At 43.3% G+C, this 24,114-nt stretch overlaps 1 protein-coding gene across 1 annotated transcript in view; it reads left to right on the top strand.

Annotated features, from left to right (window-relative positions):
* The window catches only part of brinp2 (bone morphogenetic protein/retinoic acid inducible neural-specific 2), a gene marked incomplete at both ends in the record, with an annotated part of 162,354 nt that overhangs the window by 33,167 nt on the left and 105,073 nt on the right, over positions 1-24,114 (top strand). Inside the window, 1 exon segment of the mRNA XM_080778844.1 lies at positions 12,473-12,654. Coding sequence (XP_080634970.1) covers positions 12,473-12,654 — 182 coding nt within the window.

Here is a 24,114-nt window from a genome sequence, read left to right as displayed (position 1 = left end):
ATTCCATGTAAATAACATGCTTATAGCTCTTGTGGACAAGCAGTCTTATCTTTAGTATTAGTACAACATCCATAGCATAATGTGAGCAAGTAAACTCATTAATCTGCATATCATACTGTGCCATCGTCTGTATAGCATCTTATCTATAAATGCAAATCCACGTAACTCAAGAACCGTTCGCCCCACCGACTTCAAATTCGACACACACGTTCCACCCCCCCCCCCCCCCCCCCACAGGGGGTGCAGCAGACTGCTGGGCATGGGGGGGGCAGATCAACATATGGAATCAATTATGTACTGGCCATATATGGAGCGTGTCTTGAGTGAACAGAGTGTACAGGGTTTGTGAGCCAGGGTGTTGTTGTATGGATGGGAGTATGTGCTGTGTTAGACACTATTAATAGACACTATTAACTGGTTAACGTTAAGCACTTAACGCTTGATCAGTCCTGACAGGTTGATCAAGGTCTACCCAGAAAGTGAATAGATTAGGTCTATTATAGCGCCTACGTATATACGGCAACAGAGCTGTTTATCATCGCAGTGTGAACAGGGAAGGGGAAGTAACTTCTTCATTAATTCACTGAAGTGGCAGCTAAACCACACACTGCCTCCGGTACATCAGATTAAATCATTTACCCACCACTTTGTGTGATGTGACACATGGCTCAGGGGTGGCTCAGGGGTTGCCAGTTCGAACCCTGTGGGCTCTCCCAGAGTTAGTGTTGAAGTGTCCTTGAGCAAGACTCTGGACCCCTAATTGCTCCTGATGAGCAGGTCGGTGCCTTGCATTGGTTTCCGCCGCCATCGGTGTATGAATGTGTGTGTGAATGGGTGAATGCAATGCACAATCATTCTATATAAAGCGCCTTGGATAAAGGCGCTATATAAATGCTCCATTTACCATTTAGCATTTACAGCGTCAGAATAACTGCTGGTTGCCCTGGGTTTACTTGATGTCGAGGCATGCGTGCGTCACTGGCCCGATCATAGGCAAGGGCACGTGTGAATTGAAAGTGAAATAGTGTACATACAGTTTATAGTACTGCAACACGGTTTAAAGAATCGTGAATGGCTCGCCACGATATATTGACTTCAGCACATTGACCTCCAGGAATTCATTTAAGGTTGCTGTAAACAGGAAATGCCTTGTTTGGGCATTTCCCTGCTGAGATATTTTTTTGTAGGCACCAACGGTTATTGTTGGAATGTAAGTGCCTTGCATGGATTTGAGATGACTGTTTATTTTTTTGGTTCCATATTTGATTATGGGCTATTATTCAATATGTAATACCTAGAGTGGAGGACGTACCCGAGAAGAATGAACCGGGAGAAAAACACATTTTGAGTACCGTGTGATTTGAGTGAAGATTAGGCTGACCTTGGATCATTATTATACCAGCACGGAATATTAAGGAAAGAAAAGGTTGAGCTGCAAATTGTCGGCGAGTTGCGTCAGAGACTCGGGGCAGAAGAACGCGGTACAGATTAATCCAAATGATTATGGACATTTATTTAGGGAAGGAATGGGTCCTTTTTTTTCAAAACACAGAGAAGATTGTGTGCACATCTCAATGCCTATATTTAGGCCAGGATGTGCCAGGCATCAAGGAAAAACATCAAAGGAAAAGTTTCTAGAGCTCCTTCAGACTTACTTTTTTTAAAGGCAAATAATTGCAACGTTTCGACACCAGGTCTTCACCAGGAAAAATAAGTCCTAGTCTCGAAACCTCATGTTTCTATATCAGTGGTTCTCAATATTTCATGTCAAGGACCCCACAAATTATATGTAATATGCCGCCGACCCCCCATCTGAAAATATGTTCTTCCAGGACCCTCCCCCAGAAGCAATGATTTGAGTTAAAAACTGAAACTCTGAAAGAATATATATATTCAAAGATTTGAGGCACATTTTCACGATTTTTCAAAAATAGCAGATCTGCTCTTTTTCAATAGTTAAAAGTATAGCATCATGCTTAAAACACCTGAAGGGGTTCCCACCAAAAATGGGTTAATAAAAGTAACTCTGGAAAAACCTCTATAGAAACTAGTGTCCTTTTCTCAAAACCAATGTGAACTAGAAACAAAATTTCAAGAAATTTTACTGGGTGCCTGAAGCTCGCCAAGTCTGTGCAGCATTTGAGCCACGGACCACCATTTGATGACATTTAGCCTCTCAGAAGGGTCCATTTGGTTACATGTGAGCCAGGTCTCCCCATTGACTTTCAATGGGGTATTTTGTCTAAGTTTATTGCGCATTATGTTGCCACCAACATTATAATGCTAACATGCTAATGCTAACCTGCTATCATGCTAACATGCTAATGCTAACATGCTAATGCTACCATGCTACATGCTGAGCTGTAAGGGTCCTCAGACAAAAAGGTTGGGGAGCTGATGTCTGAAGTCTTTGACCTCAAGGCTAGTCTGGAATTCACTCAAAAAGAACTTCAAGATTTTAAGGACTATTGTAAGACGTGGGAAAATGCCTGCAAGGAGACGAAAAATGATGTGGAATCGGTCAGTAAAAGTCTTATCCCACTTAAAGATAAACTTGATTATATGGAAAGTCAATCAAGAAGAAACAATATCATTATAGATGGCATTAAAGAGTCAGAGGGTGAGAAATGGTCTGATTCTGAGGTCAAAGTGAAGAAGCTGCTGTCAGAGAAGCTAAAGCTGGACAGCCGCAACATTAAGCTGGAGCGGGCCCACAGGACTGGAAAACCTTCTCCATCTTCCACCAGGCCCAGGCCCATTGTTGTCAAGTTTCTGCGCTATAAGGACAAACTGGAGGTGCTCAGCAAAGCCAAGAACCTGCAAGGTTCAAATGTCTACATAAATGAAGATTTTTCTGAAGCTGTTCGACTGAAGCGAAAAGATCTCCTTCCAGCTATGTGGGCTGCCAGGGAAAAGGGCGACATTGCCTACCTGCGGTATGACAAACTCATTGTCCACCCACCATCTCAGAAACCTGCACCTGATGTCTAGGTGAACTGAAAATGCCAGTGATTTTAACCCTTGCACATGATACATTACATATCTCACACTCTATAATGGACAGCTCTCACTGTCATCACTGCCATAATATCCTCTCTAACCCTACTGTTTGTTGTACCTGCTGTACAGAGTTTTACCATCTGAGATGCACACCTATTAATGCACATGAAATGAATGAATGGAGCTCTTGGACTTGTTCTGAGTGTATCTCCATTTTCCCATATCATGATATTGATGATGTTGGATTGGTTGAGGATTTAAAATGCAAGTTTAGGTTAATAACTGACTCAAGTCCTATGTATTTCAATCCTTTTGATCTGAGCCTACGTAGTGACTCTAAATTTATGGACCCCCTTGATCCTGATTCAAACTTCTTTAGCTCCTTAACTCCTGAGTCACTATCTTGTGACTATTTTAGTATCGATCAATTTCATAGTCTACTACTTGAGATTCCAAAGCCCCAAACAAAGCAGTTCTCTACTTTTCACTTAAATATCCGTAGTCTCTCAAAAAATCATGAGGCACTTTTTCATTTTTTGTCTTTGTTAAATCATGAATTTTCAGTCTTAGCATTTTCTGAAACCTGGTTGACTGATGAGTTGACATCTGTCTTTGACATTCCAAATTATAATGCTCTACACCATTGTAGAATGGCTAAATCTGGTGGAGGTGTATCCATATACCTACACAATAAATATCAATTCAAACATAGAGATGATCTAGCACTCAACTCTGAGAGTCATGATGTTGAATCACTGTTTCTTGAAATACCCTCTTGTGACATTTTTGATGGTAAGCATGTTGTCATAGGCTGCATATACAAGCCCCCAGACTCAAACATTGCACATTTCAATTCTAGTCTTACATGTGTACTAGACAAAATTAACCGAGAAGGTAAAGTATGTTTCCTCTTGGGCGATTACAATATAAATCTATTTAACAGTGAGTCCTCTTCACTCACTGCAGAATTTTTGAATACTCTGTATGCAAACTCCTTATACCCCTTAATTACTAAACCTACTCGAGTGACTTCCTCATCGGCAACCCTTATTGACAACATATTTACTAACTCTCTTAATAATGTATGGAAATCTGGTGTCTTTCATTCTGATATATCTGACCATTATCCTGTGTTTCACTTCTCATCAAAAGCCTCAGTTAACCACCAGGAGGCAGAAGTTCTAAGGTTTAGAGCACGGGTGTCAAACTCAAGGCCCGCGGGCCACATGTGGCCCGCCATGTCATTTAATGTGGCCCGCCTGCCTCGAGAAAAAAAAAAGAAAAAAAAAAAATGTTTTTTTTTTTTTTAATAGCCAAAATATAGGCTTATAAGTAAGGCTGCATGATATATCGAACATGTACCTTCATCAGAGTGGAGAATATAAGTATAAATCAAGTTGAGCAAAGCCACTCTTCTCTGCCCCTCTCTCTAACAGACACAGTTAACGATTGCTTGTTAAGTGCCTGCCAGACAGACAATCAGATGAAATGAAGGCAGGTGTAGAGTAGAGTGTAGGGTGGGTTCAATTAATCGATTATTAATCGGCAGAGCTGTCGACTATTCAATTTGGCTGATGTTCACTTTGTGGCATCCCTACAAGTTACAACAAGTGAGTAAGTGACTATCTCTCTTCCATACTGGTGTGTGGCGTCTCTTGCGTGATATGATGAAGTAGAACGGTGCCGTGCACATTATAGGGACAAAGTCGTGTGTGTGTGTGTGTGTGTGTGTGTGTGTGTGAATGTGTGAAGACCCATCTTCTCTTTCTGTCATAGTGACATTGTCCTGCATCAGATCATGTCCAAATCAGGTTCTCCAATCTCCAGTAGCCTCTTCAGTTTTTTGAAGATTTTTTGAGTGGTGCAACCACTCCCTTACGGAGCTGTGTGTGGCTGGCTGGGTCTGAGCACTATGTGTGTGGCTTGCTGGCTGGCTGGGTCTGAGCACTATGTGTGTGGCTTGCTGGCTGGCTGGGTCTGAGCACTATGTGTGTGGCTGGCTGGCTCTGAGCACTATGTATGTGGCTTGCTGGCTGGCTGGGTCTGAGCACTGTGTGTGGCTGGCTGGCTGGCTGGGTCTGAGCACTATGTGTGTGGCTTGCTGGCTGGCTGGGTTTGAGCACTATGTGTGTGGCTTGCTGGCTGGCTGGCTGGGTCTGAGCATAGATAGATAGATTGATAGATAGATATTATAGCAGTGACTGACTGAAGGGCCTCCCACACCGTCTGCGAACGCCGCACGTCAAAACAGCCGCCTCCATCATTTTCAATGAACCTATCGCACACCGGCGGCGTCCGACGTGCGCTGACGCGCCGCGTTGGACGGAGCCGGTGTGTGTTGGGCTTGAGACATCGAGCGTGCGTCCGCAACTGGTTGTGGCCCCCATCAAGTGACCTTTTGACCAATGCGGCCCTCGCCCCAAATGAGTTCGACACCCCTGGTTTAGAGTGTTTAACAAAATAAATGTTGACCAATTTGAGAAGCTGATTGATGAAATCCTATGGGATGATGTATACACCCATGATGATGTTGAACAAGCATATCAGTCATTTTTAAAGTACTTTAACTCTATATTCAACAGGTGCTTTCCTCTTGTCAGTAAAAAAGCAAACAAGGTCTGTGCATTTAGAAAACCCTGGTTTACACCAGATCTCCACAAGTCTCTGAAAGCTAAGAATAAGTTGTATAAGAAATGTATCTGTAATCCATCCCCAATGAATATAGCAAATTATAAGAAATATCGCAACAATTACAACCATCTTATTAGAACTGCTAAGAAAGAGTACTTTTCAGACAAATTTAATGAGGCTTCAAATAACATCAAAACCACCTGGAGAGTCATCAACCAGCTTCTAAATAGGAAAAAGGCTTCAGCCACTCTTCCATCTCAATTTGTTGATGAAAATAGAGTTTACTCTGACCCATCTGACATTGCATATGCTTTTAACAATTATTTTGTTAATATTGGTACAGTTCTATCAGAGAGGATAAGTCCTACAGCCGGGTCTCCATCAGAGTTTCTGACAGGTCACCATCCTTCTATTCAGAGCTTCAAACCTCCTACAGAGAAGGAAATCATGGACATAATTATGTGCATGAAAGACTCAGCTGCTGGTCATGATGAGGTCAGATCTAACTTAATCATTAAAACTAGAAATTCAATTGTTAAGCCTTTGACCCATATTTTCACCAAATCTCTAGAAACTGGAATAATACCCAATGACCTTAAAATTGCCAAAGTAGTTCCTGTCTACAAATCTGGAGACCATAGTGTGTTTAGTAACTACCGCCCTATTTCTGTTCTCCCATGTTTCTCAAAGATTCTGGAGAAATTAGTCTTTAACAGAATGATCGAACATCTGCAGGACCATAACATACTGTACAAACACCAATATGGATTTAGGAAAAATCATTCTACAGAAATGGCTATTCTTCAATTAGTTGATAAAATTCATACTGCATTCAATAATAATGAATACGCTCTAGGAATTTTTCTCGACTTATCTAAAGCATTTGATACTGTTAACTATGATATTCTTCTTCAAAAGTTACTACACTATGGATTTGCTGGAATCACTCATACATGGTTTTTAAATTATATTCATAACCGCCAACAATTTGTTATCATCAACGGTAAATCATCAGAGAGTGCAACCTTAAAATGTGGGGTCCCCCAGGGGTCTATACTAGGACCACTCTTATTTCTGATTTATATTAATGATTTGGCCACAGCTTTGTCCTTCTTGTTTCCTGTACTTTTTGCAGATGATACTAATTTATTTATTTCACATACTGATTTCTCAGCTCTAATGGCAAAGGCTAATCACGATCTTGAAAATATTTCAAAATGGTTTAAATTAAACAAATTATCTCTGAACATAAAAAAATCCAATTTTATTATATTTACATCAAAAAATAAAAAGTATTCTAATTCTAACACCTGTCTGTCTATAGGAGATGATCCAATTTCTCAGGTTACATCAACAACCTTTCTTGGTGTAATTATCCATGAAAGACTAAGCTGGACAAACCACATTAGCCATGTCTGTAAGAAAATATCAAAATCCATTGGCATTATTGGCAAATTCCGTAGTCTGGTTAATCAAAACTGTCTCCCAACTCTTTATTATAGCTTAATTTATCCATATCTTATATATTGCAATATCATTTGGGGAGCTACTTATAATACACATCTTCACAAACTCCACATTTTGCAAAAAAGATTCTGCAGGATTGCCACATACAGTGATTGGTCTGCTCATTCTGCCCCTCTTTTTAAACAACTCAATATTTTACCAATCTTTAATTTAAATACATACCAAACCTGCAACTTTATTTTCAAAGTATTGTTCCAGCCAGTTTCATTTCCTTTGCCATGTAAAGACTTTTTTCAGTTCAACAGTGATGTGCACCACTTCAATACGAGACAGTCAAATCATTTACATCTCCCAAAGCTCCGTACTGCTCTGTGTCAGTTCTCCATCAGATACAGGGGGGCCCAGCTATGGAACACCTATACAGCAATCTCATCAAATTCTACTTCATTAAAAAATTTCAAACATAAGTTTAGGACCCATTTAATTGACCAGATCACCTAATTATAATTATATTTATTTGTATCATCTATTATTTTCTCTAATCATGTAAATAACCAAAAATTCTAATCATGTTCTTGTTGTGTTTTTGTTTTGATTTGTTTATGTTTTATATACTGCAATCATGTTTTCTGGATATTCTATATCTCATATACAATGTTTCATTTTAATTTATATAGGTAGAGGCCTCGTATAAGCCCCTTGGGCTTTTTTGCCTCAGCCTAGCACCCTACCCTTCTCATATTTATATGTTCACTATGCTGTTTTTTATACTGTGCTGAATAAATAAATACAAAATAAATACAAAACAATAGTTAGAGCTGTGTAAAGGCCAGCCAATAGGAAGACAGAGGGGCGGGGCTTAAGCAATTAAACATTTACAGCGTGCTCCTATTGGTGGTCCAAGTCCATGGAGCAAGTTTCAAGACTGTAGCATGTTGCAAACAAAAGTTATAGCTGTTTAAAGGCCAGCCAATAGGAATACAGAGGGGCGGGGCTTAAGCAATTAAGCCATCACAGCTTGTTCCTCTTGATGGTCTACGTCCATGTACCAAAGTTTGAGGCTGTAGCATGTTGTAAACAATAGTTAGAGCTGTGTAAAGGCCAGCCAATAGGAAGACAGAGGGGCGGGGCTTAAGCAATTAAACATTTACAGCGTGCTCCTATTGGTGGTCCAAGTCCATGGAGCAAGTTTCAAGACTGTAGCATGCTGCAAGCAAAAGTTAGAGCTGTGTAAAGGCCAGCCAATAGGAAGAGAGGGTTTGTGTGTTGGTGTGTGTGTGTGTGTGTGTGTGTGTGCGTGTGTCCATTTGGTTTCGCTCAGGGGGGCGGCCCGGTTCCGGCGAGCCACCCCGCGTCTGAAATGGTTGAGAAATGACAGAGTTACGGGTTTCCCCGATTTTCTCTATTGACTTTCAATGTGTGTGTGTGTGTGTGTGCGTGCACATGTGTGCATGTGCGTTCGTGTGTGCGCGTGTTTGAGGGGTGGTCAACTTGACCTTGAATCATTAACAAAGTATCAATTTCACCTGAGCTTGGGGCAGGGCTAGTCTATGCGAATGCAAACACTTGAAAGTCAGCACACTGACTCAATGATAGAATTTGTTAAGACATACGGTCCGAACAAATTGCTCTAGCGCAAAAAGTAAAAGTCGAATGCGATTTTTGTTTTCGCCGTGAGTGACCCGAGACATTGAGGTACGCCGTGTGCGATCGTGGTATTGGTACGATAAAAAACGTGGTTATAAGAGCGAGTTAAGAAATTGTGTTTGTGATGAAAAAATTGCTGACTCATTCAGGCAGTTAACATGGCGTTTCATGACACATTATGATGGTACACCTGTCGCTTTCAGGGCTGTAGGTCACGTACCATATGAATCTGGGCTGTGGTTGTGACATTGGGTGAAAGAGGACGAGTGTGGCTACAAAATTACCGAAACCCATGCGTGTAAAGTTAATATTTTGGCCGTGAGAACGATTTGTTCAGAGAATTTCGCTACAGTTTTCACATTGGCCTCTCACTCTGACCCGCTCTCTCTCTGGGCGTGCGACACTCTTAAGTCGAGATTTTTTCTCAGACCACACACACTTTGAACTGCGATAGCGGGCAAACCGTGCAACGTATTCGAATTCCGTCTGAACCACGACAAAGACGATTGCCTCGTGTGCTGTTTGACGTTTAAATCGTGTTTCTACGTAACAGTATGCCAGAGTAATGTGGCTCCAAAGTAACGTGAGTAACGTGACGTAATTTTCTGTTTTTACCCGCCTTTCCCCATTGACTTTGCATGGGGCATTTTTCGCGTTGTTTATTGCGAATTACGTCGGCACGGTAACTCGAAACGGAAAGAAAAGCACAAGCACACCATTCCCGGCCGAGCCGCACGTTTCGATGTATATATTGCGGGGCTTTGGTAAACCGTGCGGCCGGCCATAGCGGTCAAAGTTTCGTGTCTTGATGATTATTACGATTAAGTATTGGTTTCGGATTTCAACCTGTGTTTCTGCCATTGCATGGCAGGCACCCAGAATTACGATTAAGTATTGGTTTCGGATTTCAACCTGTGTTTCTGCCATTGCATGGCAGGCACCCAGAATAATAACATGTTCAATCTGTGACATTATTTTGAGCAGCCTACCCGTACATTCAGTGTGTGTGCACCCTAAACATTAGGAAACATTGTTTTTTTAAACCAATTTGAATGTAATGAGCTCAGATGTTTATGCAGTGGCAATTGTCTGGTTCTTGCCAACATGGATGTCAAACTCTGCTGCAGTGAAAGTAGTTTCTAACCTTTAGTTTGTTGGTGGACTAAAAGCGTGGCCAGATCAAATCTGCATAGAGCCATTATTCCCCCCAGGTTATCACAGGTGTGTGCCTGATGAAACTGAATATGTATCTTATAAAAATAGAACTACACTTGAACTACAATAGACTTGTTTATGTGATTTATAAGGCAGAGAAAAGATGCGGGGTACTCTAACGGACTACTGTGAGGGAATCCCAAGACATAGACTACTACGGTATATAAATAATAATTAATGTCATGTGAAAAGGTCAGTGCAAATGAGAGCATGGCCAATGAAAGGTCAGCGCAAATGAGAGCATGGACAATAAAAAACGCAACAATTGAGAGAATTCAGTACTACAGTTAGACCAGAGCCTTACGGCCAAGCTACACCAGGCAAATTTACACCGTGCGTATGCGTTTACTGCGCGCATACAGTGCATTTGGATATAGGACCAATACATGTCAATGATACCAGCTACACCAGACGCACGGATACCGCGGGCCATCCTACACGTGCTCTAAAAATAGGATCGGTTCTAATTTGTGTACGTGCGTATAATGCCCCCATGCTCGCGTATCTATATATCCTCCCGGAAGGTCCCGCACAAACCTGCCGCGCGTCTGACAGATCGATGTAGCCATGGGCGTTTGGCTTACGCACGCACGGTCCGCGCGTTTAGAGTAAACGCGCGAGAAAAGCCTGGTGTAGCTTGGCCGTTAGATATAGACGGAGTTACGCAAACTGTGTTCACTTCATGGGGCTTCAGTCCAATGGCGGCTCTCCTACATAGGACTTATATTGAGCGTGGGGACCGGACAACCAACTGGGACAAGTCCTGGACCGGAAGTATAGGCAGAAATGCATTGGACTCACTCAGGCGGCAACAGCCCAGCTATAATGATCTTGAATCCCTTTAAAAAGATTGTTTTGTAGTAAGAGTACAACATAAACATTAAAGAGACTTTAGTTGTTGTTACTGTACAATACTTTAAAACAGTTGTCATGTTGCACACATGCTTAAAATAGCTCTTGTTTGCGCCGCCCTCGTTGAAAACAATGTATTTCCAACTCCAGCTTGTCCCAGTTCAGGCTGCATGAACAGCGCTCGGTTTCTGCCCCCTCAATATCGTAACACTTCTATTACTGTAGATGGCTCTGAGTTGGACTAAGTAGACTGTAAGTCTTCCATTTACAGCCATTGGAGGAAAGATTATGGAAAGAGGAAAAAAAAGTTTAAAAAGAGAGAAAATAAAAACCTTTGTTATGAAAGTAATTTTATTTTTTCCAGAAAATAAAACGTCTGGGTTTCCCGAGGCTATGAAATCAATGCCAAATAAATGAACTAAATCACATTGTTTTGGTCTCGTGGCACTAGTCCATGTATTTGTATCATTTGTATAGAAACAGAAGCAAGCCTTGGCATCATTACAAATAACAAATCGGGTAACAAGTGTGACTGAAATGATACTGTATATATCATCAAGGACAGTAGCATGTGAAAAACAACAACCCAAACGTGTGTTCTGTCACCCATTACCATGTTGACTTGCAGGTACACCCTACTTGTACCTGTGTGTATTCCTTCAGAATCTGGACTGGAGAAATCCTTGACAATGTTCGTGATAAACTGATTGCTTGATTGACTTTGGAACTGACCATGATTGTGTGCATGCCTGAGTTGATTCCCTCTAGGGCAACGGTTTGAATTACCAATGTATTTGTTCGCGGACACCCATTGTGGACCACCACAGGAGAAGATTTGTGTTTAAGCAGTTCAATATATCTTCTATTTTTTAATAGACAGCATACTATGGTGGTTAAAATGAGTGTCATGCTACAGTATGCGTTTGGTCTTGGTCTGCTGTCTTCTCAGTTTGTTCACCTGTTAGGGTTATAATTGGCCAACCCGAGGACGACTCAGTCTGTTAGCAGTCATTTACGGGGCTCACGCCGTGCTGTCAACTACTACTCCCACACGATGTTGTCACTCTTCATGAAGAGTCATTTATCATCATCTGCACTGCTATAATTACCTGAGGCGGTGGGTATATAGACTTCAGTCAATCCCTGCTGTGAATCCTGGGCTATGCTGTTTATGGATCCTTTAGTGTGGTCTAGAGAACAGTTACAGTATGCTTCTCAAACATGTTAACTGACCACGGAAATTACAGACCAGCCAGACAAATACTGTATAATATGCTGTACTAGATATGTCGACGGATAGGTCAAAAACAAAGACAAGACAATGAAGACTAGACTATAGGACAACAAGAATGCGGTCACACAATCAGTCAGTCAGTCCGTCAGACACAGACACACACACACACACGCCAAGATAGTTAAAACTAAAGCCCAACACACACCGGGTGCGCAGTGACGCGGCAACGCCTGGAAAATAGAACGGTGGCGTATCGGAGCGTCAGGCGAGGCGTGAACGCGTGTGTGGGATAGGTTTATTGAAAATAACGGAGGCGGCTGTTTTCACGCGCGGCATTCGCAGACGGTGTGTGATGGGCTGAACTAACTAACTAACTAACTAACTAACAAACAAACTAACTGTGTTTGTGCCTGGTGTGTTGTTCAGGCGAGGAGTCCCTGACCATCTTCCTGGACAAGCAGAAGCTGAGCAAGAAGTCCGAGTCGGGCAGCAACAGCTCCGTGGTGTCCCTGGAGCTGCTCCACCAGCTGGCCGCCTCCTACTTCACTGACCGCGAGAGCACCCTGAGGAGGCTGCACCACCTGCAGATTGCCACCGCCGCCATCAAGGTACGGACACGTTACTGTGCTGTAAACACACTCTATAGGGCCTTTACGTTACTGTGCTGTACACACTATAGGGCCTTTACGTTACTATGCTGTACACGCTCTATAGGCTGCACCCACCTGCAGATAGCCACAGCCGCCATCAAGGTACGGATACGTTACTGTGCTGTACACATACCGCCGCCATCAAGGTACGGATACGTTACTGTGCTGTACACATACCGCCGCCATCAAGGTACGGTTACGTTACTGTGCTGTACACATACCGCCGCCATCAAGGTACGGATACGTTACTGTGCTGTACACATACCGCCGCCATCAAGGTACGGATACGTTACTGTGCTGTACACATACCGCCGCCATCAAGGTACGGTTACGTTACTGTGCTGTACACATACCGCCGCCATCAAGGTACGGTTACGTTACTGTGCTGTACACATACCGCCGCCATCAAGGTACGGTTACGTTACTGTGCTGTACACATACCGCCGCCATCAAGGTACGGTTACGTTACTGTGCTGTACACATACCGCCGCCATCAAGGTACGGTTACGTTACTGTGCTGTACACATACCGCCGCCATCAAGGTACGGTTACGTTACTGTGCTGTACACATACCGCCGCCATCAAGGTACGGTTACGTTACTGTGCTGTACACATACCGCCGCCATCAAGGTACGGTTACGTTACTGTGCTGTACACATACCGCCGCCATCAAGGTACGGTTACGTTACTGTGCTGTACACATACCGCCGCCATCAAGGTACGGTTACGTTACTGTGCTGTACACATACCGCCGCCATCAAGGTACGGTTACGTTACTGTGCTGATACACACTATAGGGCCTTTACGTTACTGTGCTGTAAAACACCTGCAGATAGCCTCCGCCGCCATCAAGGTACGGACACGTTACTGTGCTGTAACACACTCTATAGCAGGTGGTTTTCAACCAGGGGGGCAGTCAGACAGATTTTTTGTGAAGCCACTAAGGAAATGAAAGTTCATATAATTGCCTGTTGTGGCGCTATCATTGGGCTCAAAAAAACCCATAGCCCCATAGAAGTCCATGTATTTGGGCCCAACTTCACCTAGACTGTATTACCATAATAAACATGGTCATGAATACTTTTCGCTTCCAGTCACTAGTTTAAAGTCTCATTTCTAATGTCATAATATTCTTTTTGGAAAATGATGGCCCCATTTATAAAAAAAATGACCATAAAGTCGGGCATGTTCTGAGGGGCGTGGCTACCGTTACAGTTCATGAACGGGATCCCCCACCCACTCGAGTCAAAATAAAAACCAACGAAGAAGAAGGGGGGAAGTCCCGCCTCGTTGTCTGGGCCAGCCAATGGCCAAACTGGGCTCAAACGGATCTTGAAAGATGGTGACTTACAGTGCAAGGGATTTCAGGCTTCATTTTACATTCATGTTAGACCCGGGGAACACTTTGTCCATATTTTTTACAGTCTATGTTTTCAACCCTTTTCCACATCAAGGTCCATTACTTAGCCAGTAAAGTATTTGAGCCACAGACCACCATTTTATGACATTTTAGCCTCTCAGACCCAAACACTTGAATGTTTTGTTCTCATTGGATAAGATTGTGTCCACAATGCCATGCTGTATGGATGTTGGTACCATGGTCAGGTCTCACCTTTCTTTCTAATTTATAGTGCATCACCCCGAAGGGGTCTAATACACATCACGACAGATCATACAACAACAAACACAAAAGGCAAAGAATGCGTGGTGTAAATGTGCCAGCAGCACGTACACTGTACGGCCAAACGATCAATACGCGGCATGCCGTGCACGGCAGTAAATGTACAGACCAGGAGAAATCTATATAATGCTGCGGTTGAAACCGTAAATTCAAGGGCAAAAGACGGGTTTAATACACGGGCATGGATAAAACATGTCCAAACAAAGAGTCTGATTCTCTCTGGCAACAAGGAACACAAATTACCCTCCACTCCACTCCCCGGTGAGGTAGTGACGGAAAAATAGCAATTTAGGACTCTTTGGAGGCCCTGTAATTGGAATGAGTGGACTTTAAATCATTTTGGACGGGAACCCCTTTTGGTGTTAGCATTATGTTATGCTTTAGCTATTGAAAAATAGCAGATCTACAAGCTCATCTACGAGCTTGTAGGTCTGCTATTTTTTGAAAAATCGAAGAACGACCGACATAGAAACATGGCTTTTTCAGAAAACTGTCAGGATGTAGAAGACGTTTTTAGAATCTGATCTCAGGTCAGAATGGGTTAAATCCTCTGACATAAGAGCCAACCAGTGGCTGCAGGCAGGCGCACCGGTCTGATTGCTTTCAACCGAGAAAAGAAAAGAGACTTATTTTCTAAGTACATAATTTATCCCCATTTTTTTTTTTTGTCTGGTATTTTGTTGTGGTTGCATAGTATTCACCAGGCTATAATTGTGGGTAATTTTGTGTTCTATTCTTCTTCTAATTTCAGTTTTCAAAGCAAAGACAGAGCAGGTGTTTTGACAGTCGGCTCAGTGTACCGTCTAAGTTGTTGTATCAATGTGGCAAACCACACTTGGCCGCGTGCACGAATCAATTACATTCGCAGTTTGACCCACAGGTCTGCTGTTAATCTTTCTTCCACCGTCGTTCCACAGTTTACAGATGATCAGGCACATGGTGAATTAAATGATATGTCGCTATAGTATATATATATATATATATATATATATATATATGGCTGTACGGACACCCCTGCTGTCAACGCATGGCCTCGCTGTAACAACGACAATATCTTCTCCGCTCTCTTTCACATCGTACAGTATACCGGCTTGCTTGTCAAGCCACACAATACGATATAAATGTCCAACTGGGGAGAGAACGTATACGTCGCTACCTTCAGCAGCGTGACAGACAGGCAGCTTCTGGCCTCCCGCTGTGAGCGTAAAGCTATAGCTACAACGTGCTGCGCCACGCATCCCGCTGAATGTCCCCACGCTTACTGTACTTACACCCACCTAAAATAGGCATGTGGCTGCGGGTTTAGCGCCACTTGAGAGCCATATCACGCACACACACACACACACAGCATGACAGTGTGTGTGTCGCGGGTTCGAGTACCGGTCCCAATGAACTTTACCGTGCCCCAAAAAATACCAGCATTTTTGGACTATAGAATTCTCCCTCACCTTCAGGCCTCACCGGGCCGGCAGCAGGGAGTCAAACCAGCAGCCTTCTGGGGTCTTCTCCATTCATCATCTAGGTCAGGGGTCATGGGGTCTTCTCCATTCATCATCTAGGTCAGGGGTCATGGGGTCTTCTCCATTCATCATCTAGGTCAGGGGTCATGGGGTCTTCTCCATTCATCATCTAGGTCAGGGGTCATGGGGTCTTCTCCATTCATCATCTAGGTCAGGGGTCATGGGGTCTTCTCCATTCATCATCTAGGTCAGGGGTCATGGGGTCTTCTCCATTCATCATCTAGGTCAGGGGTCTGGGGTCTTCTCCATTCATCATCTAGGTCAGGGGTCATGGGGTCTTCTCCATTCATCATCTAGGTCAGGGGTCATGGGGTCTTCTCCATTCATCATCTAGGTCAGGGGTCATGGGGTCTTCTCCATTCATCATCTAGGTCAGGGGTCATGGGGTCTTCTCCATTCATCATCTAGGTCAGGGGTCATGGGGTCTTCTCCATTCATCATCTAGGTCAGGGGTCATGGGGTCTTCTCCATTCATCATCTAGGTCAGGGGTCATGGGGTCTTCTCCATTCATCATCTAGGTCAGGGGTCATGGGGTCTTCTCCATTCATCATCTAGGTCAGGGGTCATGGGGTCTTCTCCATTCATCATCTAGGTCAGGGGTCATGGGGTGTTCTCCATTCCTCATCTAGGTCAGGGGTCATGGGGTCTTCTCCATTCATCATCTAGGTCAGGGGTCATGGGGTCTTCTCCATTCCTCAGGTCATCATCTATAGGTCAGGGGTCTGGGGTCTTCTCCATTCCTCAGGTCATCATCTAGGTCAGGGGTCATGGGGTCTTCTCCATTCCTCAGGTCATCATCTATAGGTCAGGGGTCATGGGGTCTTCTCCATTCCTCAGGTCATCATCTATAGGTCAGGGGTCTGGGGTCTTCTCCACTCCTCAGGTCATCATCTAGGTCAGGGGTCATGGGGTCTTCTCCATTCCTCAGGTCATCATGTAGGTCAGGGGTCTGGGGTCTTCTCCACTCCTCAGGTCATCATCTATAGGTCAGGGGTCATGGGGTCTTCTCCATTCCTCAGGTCATCATGTAGGTCAGGGGTCTGGGGTCTTCTCCATTCCTCAGGTCATCATCTAGGTCAGGGGTCTGGGGTCTTCTCCATTCCTCAGGTCATCATCTAGGTCAGGGGTCTGGGGTCTTCTCCATTCCTCAGGTCATCATCTAGGTCAGGGGTCTGGGGTCTTCTCCACTCCTCAGGACATCATCTAGGTCAGGGGTCATGGGGTCTTCTCCATTCCTCAGGTCATCATCTAGGTCAGGGGTCTGGGGTCTTCTCCATTCCTCAGGTCATCATCTATAGGTCAGGGGTCTGGGGTCTTCTCCACTCCTCAGGTCATCATCTAGGTCAGGGGTCTGGGGTCTTCTCCATTCCTCAGGTCATCATCTAGGTCAGGGGTTTGGGGTCTTCTCCACTCCTCAGGTCATCATCTAGGTCAGGGGTCTGGGGTCTTCTCCATTCCTCAGGTCATCCGATAGGTCAGGGGGGGGGGTACCCAGGTAGATTGCCATCTAAAAATAACGTTATCAAATAAATAAAAAAAATAAGCTTTTGGCATCTGACACGTGCCCCTCAAAATGTTTGCGCACGCCACGTTATCATAGTGCACGTGGTTCTCTGTGACCACACAATGTCACCAAAAGGGACCAAGGCCAACTAATTGTGCTGTGCATGCACACACCATAGACTGTAAAAAATATGGACAAAGCGTTCTCCGGGTCTAACATGAACGTAAAATGAAGCCTGTCAGTCCTTGCAATGGAAGTCGCCATCTTTCTAGATCCGTTTTGGCCCAGCTGGCCATTCGCTGGCCCAGACAACGAGGTGGGACTTCCCCCCTTCTTCTCCGTTGGTTTTTATTTTGACTCGAGTGGGAGGGGAATCCCTATCATAGACTGTAACGGTAGCCACGCCCCTCAGAACATACGCGACTTTATGGTCATTTTTTTTATTAATGGGACCATAATTTTCCAAAAATAATATTATGACATTAGAAATTAAACTTTAAACTAGTGACTGGAAGAAGAAAGTATTCATGACCATGTTTATTAAGGTAATACAGTCTAGGTGAAGTTGGGCCCAAATACATGGACTTCTATGGGGCTATGGGTTTTTCTGGGTCCAATGACAGCGCCACAACAGGCCATTATATGAACTTTCATTTCCTTAGTGGCTTCACAAAATATCTGTCTGACTGCCCCCCTGGCACACACACACACACACACACACTTTTTTTGCTTCTCCCCCGGGAATAAGCAGTCTGTTGATTGGCTTAAAAGTTTAAAAGTGGTGGACCGCGGTCGAGATCATGGATTCAACAATGCCACGCCAGACTTTCCGGTTCTTCATTGCCATCCCCAGTTCCTGCTTAATGTGTCCCTAGCGATGACATCAGGGAATGACAGTTTTCTAGGACTCCAGAGAAGAATGGGAGATATAACCTCATTGTCAGCTCTGTAGCATGTGGCCGGAAAACTGTGTTCTTTTGGATCGGACCAGTGAAGAAACACGGGGAAGGTTGCCGTATATTAGATCAGTCGATGGGTGGCTCTTCTCTTCCAATACAGATTTTGTGCTCTCATTAGAATGCGGGTGTAAGTGTCATCCAACCCATTTCTCTAGTTTCTTTGAAAGTGTCCATGTCTCGGAGCCAAAGAGTAGAATCGGCTCAACGGTCGTCCTAAATATATATATATATATATATATATATATATATATACGTAAAGTAACCCCTTCCACACCAACACATTCAGACATTTTAAATTGTTTTGGGCGTAAACCTTGTAGTTTCTTTGTGTTTTCCTAAATGAATGCCCTACTACTACTTCTATATTCTACAATCTACAGTGTCACACTAAAGTAGCAGAAATACAAATTCTCACGTCGTCTCACATTGTGATTGATTAATTGTGCACTTGTAGATCTTCTATTTTTGTATCTAAATAAAAAAATATAATGGTTAAAGACGGTGGTGTTCTCTGTGGGTTTTATAATTATTGAACCCATGAAAACTATTGAGACACACACACACACACACACACACACACACACACACACACACACACACACACAGTGAGTGAATTTGCCCATTACATCGGGAGGCTGTGGTTGATTCAGACCGGCAGTGAGAGGTGGTAGTATATAGTGTGTGTGTGTGTGTGTGTGTGTGTGTGAGTGAGGAGGTTAATAGGTCTGTTCTGTGCTCCACTCCCACACCGCTGCTAAGAGGCAAAGGTCCAACATGAGCATGAGTTAAGTTGCTAAGCAGCAACGCTCTGCATACCTCGACATATACTGTATATATGTAATGTATTGCGTCTATCTACTGTATCCACTTTGGCAGAGAGCTGGGGGGGTTATTGTCTGGCTGGTGTCGCTCGGTGGTTGACAGCAGCAGGTGGGTGGGTGGGTGGGCGGGCAGCAGGCTGTGCTTATCTCGCCTCTCTCTCGCTGCAACTGAAATAGCTCGTTTTGATTGAAAGGACTTTGACTTTGCATCGCACTTCGAAACGAAGTGGCTTGTTAAAGTGATCGGTTGGTCGCCTGTGACACGCATGGCCCCCGGCTGTATGCGTATACAATGGCATGGCACTCTTTAGCGTCTGACTGGCGTCTTTTTCTAACCTCTTGTTGACAAGGTACAGATATATGCCATTCCAACACTCCAGGCTTTCCTGTACTTTTGCCGCAATCTTTCTGGAAATACTTTCCCTAGGTTCTTTTCACTGTTTAGGCCTTGCTAATTCTTTTCTCTTTTGTGTCACTCTGCGACACTTCTTTTCATTGTAAAAAAAATAATAATCTGAATATCATTTGCATAGCAACACCTTTGCAAAAGCCCTCCTTTCCCACTGACAATATTCTGACAATTTACTGAAATCCACTGTCTTGCCAATGACATGACGTGTAAAGTTGTAAAAATGGCACATCTGTATAGCATTTTTTGAGTGGTGCAACCACTCCTATAGACAGCTATGTGTGTCCCTGTGTCCGAGCACGGAAATAGCGTTTGGTTGGGTTTCACCACCAAGTGTCACTGTTGCGCAGCCACGCACACGCACACACACAAACTGTATGATTCCGGGTGTGACAGTACAGTACAGTAGAGGGACCCCCTGGGAACCCCCACAGGGTATCTGTCATTTCTCAACCATTTTGGACCCCGGGCGGCTCGCCGGAACCGGGCCGGCCCCCCTGGCCACGTTCATGTGTGTCTGGAACTTCCGGGGACCCCCACACGGAGTTGCACCACTCACTTCACACAGGTGTGATTTTCTTTTTTTTAATTCTCAGGTTTTTTTTTGCACAATGTATAATACATCTCGCAAAGCACTGGAATGATTGTGCAATAAAGGATAGGAATTACAACATTTTGGGAACTTGTCCAAATTGGTTTAACCCATTAAGACCGTGAGTCCGATTCTACAAATTCCTTCTAGATTAGTTAGTGCTCACACTTTTCAAAAATGTTCCCAAAAATAGCAGATGCACAAGCTTGCGTCACTTCATGCCGCGCTGCGAGCTAGCTTTGTTACATCTGCTATTTTCGAATAGCAAACGCAAAAAGCTAAAAACGTACACGGATGCTTTTCGTTTTTAACGAGTTAAGCAAGAAGGGAAAGTTTCAGTGCAAGCTTTATCTAGAACTTCTGAATTCTAATGAGGGAAAAGTTTCTGCACCAGTTTTTCTTTTTAGTTTTTAGTTTTGTGTCTGAGTGATGCAAATTCTCTGGCACGAACACCCCCTCAGCCAGCTCAAAACCAAAGTGATGTCATACATTTAAAAGGATCCTTTTGAACACTTAAGATCAGTGAGAGATAGTTCAGTTTAGTTTCCAACCTTTGGTCTGTGTCACTCATTAGAGCAGTGGTTCCATGGCAAAGACCCCCAAATCAACATTTATTAGGCCACGGACCCCCCCATTTGAAAACATAATGCCAGTGACCCCGATAAGGGAGGATTTGTATGGCTCTAGCAGTGATTCCGAAACATATTAATTTCACAGACCCCACCCAGTTTCACACGCATTAAGCTACGGACGCCCGATGTAATGGCATTTCTATCTCTGGTACCCCAATTTATATTGTAAAACCACTGTTAATTTAACTCTGAGACATTTGTACACTCTCTGAGTTACAGACCCTCCATTTGGTTCCTAACTATCTCTAATTGAGCTAGGTACCCCCTGGAACTCCCTCAAGTACCCTTAGGGGACCCCGGACCCCACTTTGGGAACCCATTAATTCAACTTGCTCAACTTTTACCGTGTAGCCTAAACATTACATGTCTGAGCTTTACGTACACTGTATATCCTATTAGCTTGGCTTGGGTCTTCAGTGGTTTCGATAATTAGGGAAGGTGTCTGTTGTCAGTCCCATTTAAGTCAATCTAAGCGCAATAATTTCTAGATCCTCGCCAGAAAGGTCATTCAGTGATTAAGTCAGTATAGTTAGGTCAGCAGCTTGGACTCCTCATGCATACAAGGAGGCATGAGGTCAGTACGCTGCCTCCCCTCAGGTTGGCAGAGGAAGTGTAGCGCCCAGGATTACATTAGATAATTGGCACTGGGTGAAAAAACTGTTTGTTTTGTTTGTTTGGTTGGCCTCTCCTTCTTCAGTGTACTCCTTGCTGTTTCACGCGTGCGCACGCTGCCGTTCACTTTGTTGTTTGTGGCTCCAAAATAATGGCTCGTAACTCCTAATCTAGGGAACTCTCCATGACGTCCCATAGCTGGTGGTGACGGAGGCGTTGCATAGCAACACCATCAACGTTAAAAGCAGCCCTGGGGCTCAACCATACAGTATACGAGGGTGTATGTATACGTACTTAGCAAATAACGTCCCATAGCTGTGGGGTATACAGTACGTACTGTATGTGGTAGAGAAATAATATAACATAATATTTATAACATAAATTGTTGCCGTGAATGCTGACGTGTAACTGGATTTTCTTTTTCCTGTGTGAACTTCAAACTCGATTGAACAAAGAGGACTGCAGCTCTGAGTTCAGTTCCCTTCAGTTGGCAATGAGGAACTGCATTTCCTTTGACATTTGCACATCTTTGGCGTGTGAAGCCAGTTCATTATATATATATATATATATATATATATCTTATCTCGCCTATCTTGAAATACCCAGAGAAAAAAAAGGACACCCCGAGTGAATGTTAGTGCATTTCACCGGTCCTATTTCTGGATCGTTTGAATCGAGTGTGAATTGAACCGGTCTCGCTTATGGTTGTCAGTGGTGTTAAGTAACAAAGTACTTTTACTTGAGTGCTGTATAGAAGCACAATTTGGAGATATTTGTAGGTACATTACTTGAGTCTTTTTTTTCCTCCAATTTCCAATACTTTTACTCCACTACATCTCGGATCCAAAAATCTTACTTTAATTCACTACAATGATTTGAAAACAGTACATTGTAGATTTGAATTATTATTACAAAACATACATGAACCACTTCAACCCTACATACATACGCTCCGGCCATTTGAAAATAGCTCGAGATGCGACGCATTGTGAGCTTGTAGAACTGCTATACTTTATGATTTGTATACATTTGAAAACTTGTGAAATGCGGAACATTCTGCATAATGAGTACGTTCTACTGTTGTTACTTTATGTACATTTTTTACTGATTAGTTAGTAAATTCAAGTATACTTTTTACCACCACGATGCTCTAACACACAAAAGGTCACGGGAGAGGTCCCAGCACTCAGTGTTAACTGCAGTAGTAGCTTTTAAGCGAACACTTTTCATTCCTTTGGGAACGTGTCATTTTTACCCCTAACAGCACAAACCTAGCAGCACAAACTTAAATTTAGACTTTTTTTTCCTCTGCGTCTCAGTGTGTGTGTGTGACCCAGGGGGGATGAATCAGCCTTCAAACACCATCAGCTGTCAGAGCCTCCGCAGCATGCTGTCAGCCAGTCGTACTGTATGGGGAGACATTAGTTATCTCCTACAATACGGCCAATTCAGCACTTACCTTTTCTTTACACTAATTTTAACCCATTTTGGACTGAGGTCGATTAAAAAAAGGCTTCTAAATCCTAGTTTTTTTCTGAAAAACCCATGTTTCTATGGCAGTGGTGCTCAACCTTTTTCAAGTCACTACGACTTATATAATATTAAATATTATAGTAGCTAATATTATAATAGCTAATATTTTAGTAAAAAATGTTCGCTCTGAAGCAGACCTATACAAAGTCATAGCGCGCCACCGAGTGGCGCGCTGTGAGCTTGTAGATCTGCTATTTTTCAATAGCTAAAGCATAACATAATGCGAACACCAAAAGGGGTTCCCGCCCAGAATGGGCTAAAGTAAATTGGCTGTGGTGGTCTTGTAGACAGCAGCTGCATTGGCTAATTTGAGAACAGCATAATATCTCAGATTATTTCTTTAGTTTGGTCAAGTTCACTTTATTATATTATTATTTTCTCCTATACATTTTGTTTAGTTTAACTTTTAGCTGTATATACTTTAGTTTAAAAAAAAAGTTGATAAATAAAATAGAAAACAAAACTGCTTTGGGAACTCACTTTGCTTTGGCAATAATAGTATCGATTCTCTGCGGGTATCTCACTGGGATTGTGGGAATGAAGGCAAATGGAAAAAGAGATGGAGGCAGAAATGCACGATGGGAGAGGTTTTTTAGAACTACTTCTTCTTCTTCTGGACTAGAATAATCAATACACAGCAGCTGTCAGGATTCACAGCATGGAGTGGCTTAACACATTTCAGGCGGGAGCCCCTGTTGGTGTATTTTTTGAAAAACCCGTGAATATGTGACGCAAATTTGGAATATATATTCTTTCAGAGCGAACGTTCTTAACTCAAATCTTTGCTTCTGGGGGGTTTTCCTGGAACAACATATTTTCAGATGGGGGTGGTCGGTGCAGGCCAGATACAGATAATTATCGGGGTCCTTGACATGAAATATTGAGCACCACTGCATGACATTGAAACATATGTGTTTCAGAAAACTGACAGGATTCAGAAGACCTTTTAAAATGTTCGACGTCAGGCCTAAATGGGTTAAAATCCTCCCAACCTCGGGGGCCATTCTATATCAGTGCAGACAGTTGCAGTACGATGACAAATGACTCTTCATGGAGAGTATGACAACATGGTGGGTAGTTGACAGCACGGCAGGAGCCCCGTAAATGACAGACGGGGTGCATATAGTTACGTTGGTTATAGACATACTATAACA

This window comes from Protomyctophum bolini (assembly GCF_963924005.1).
Source record: "Protomyctophum bolini genome assembly, chromosome: 12".
In the NCBI taxonomy this organism is placed as follows: domain Eukaryota; kingdom Metazoa; phylum Chordata; class Actinopteri; order Myctophiformes; family Myctophidae; genus Protomyctophum; species Protomyctophum bolini.
Note: the sequence above shows the minus strand (reverse complement) of the source record. Positions and strands in the feature narration are given on the sequence as shown.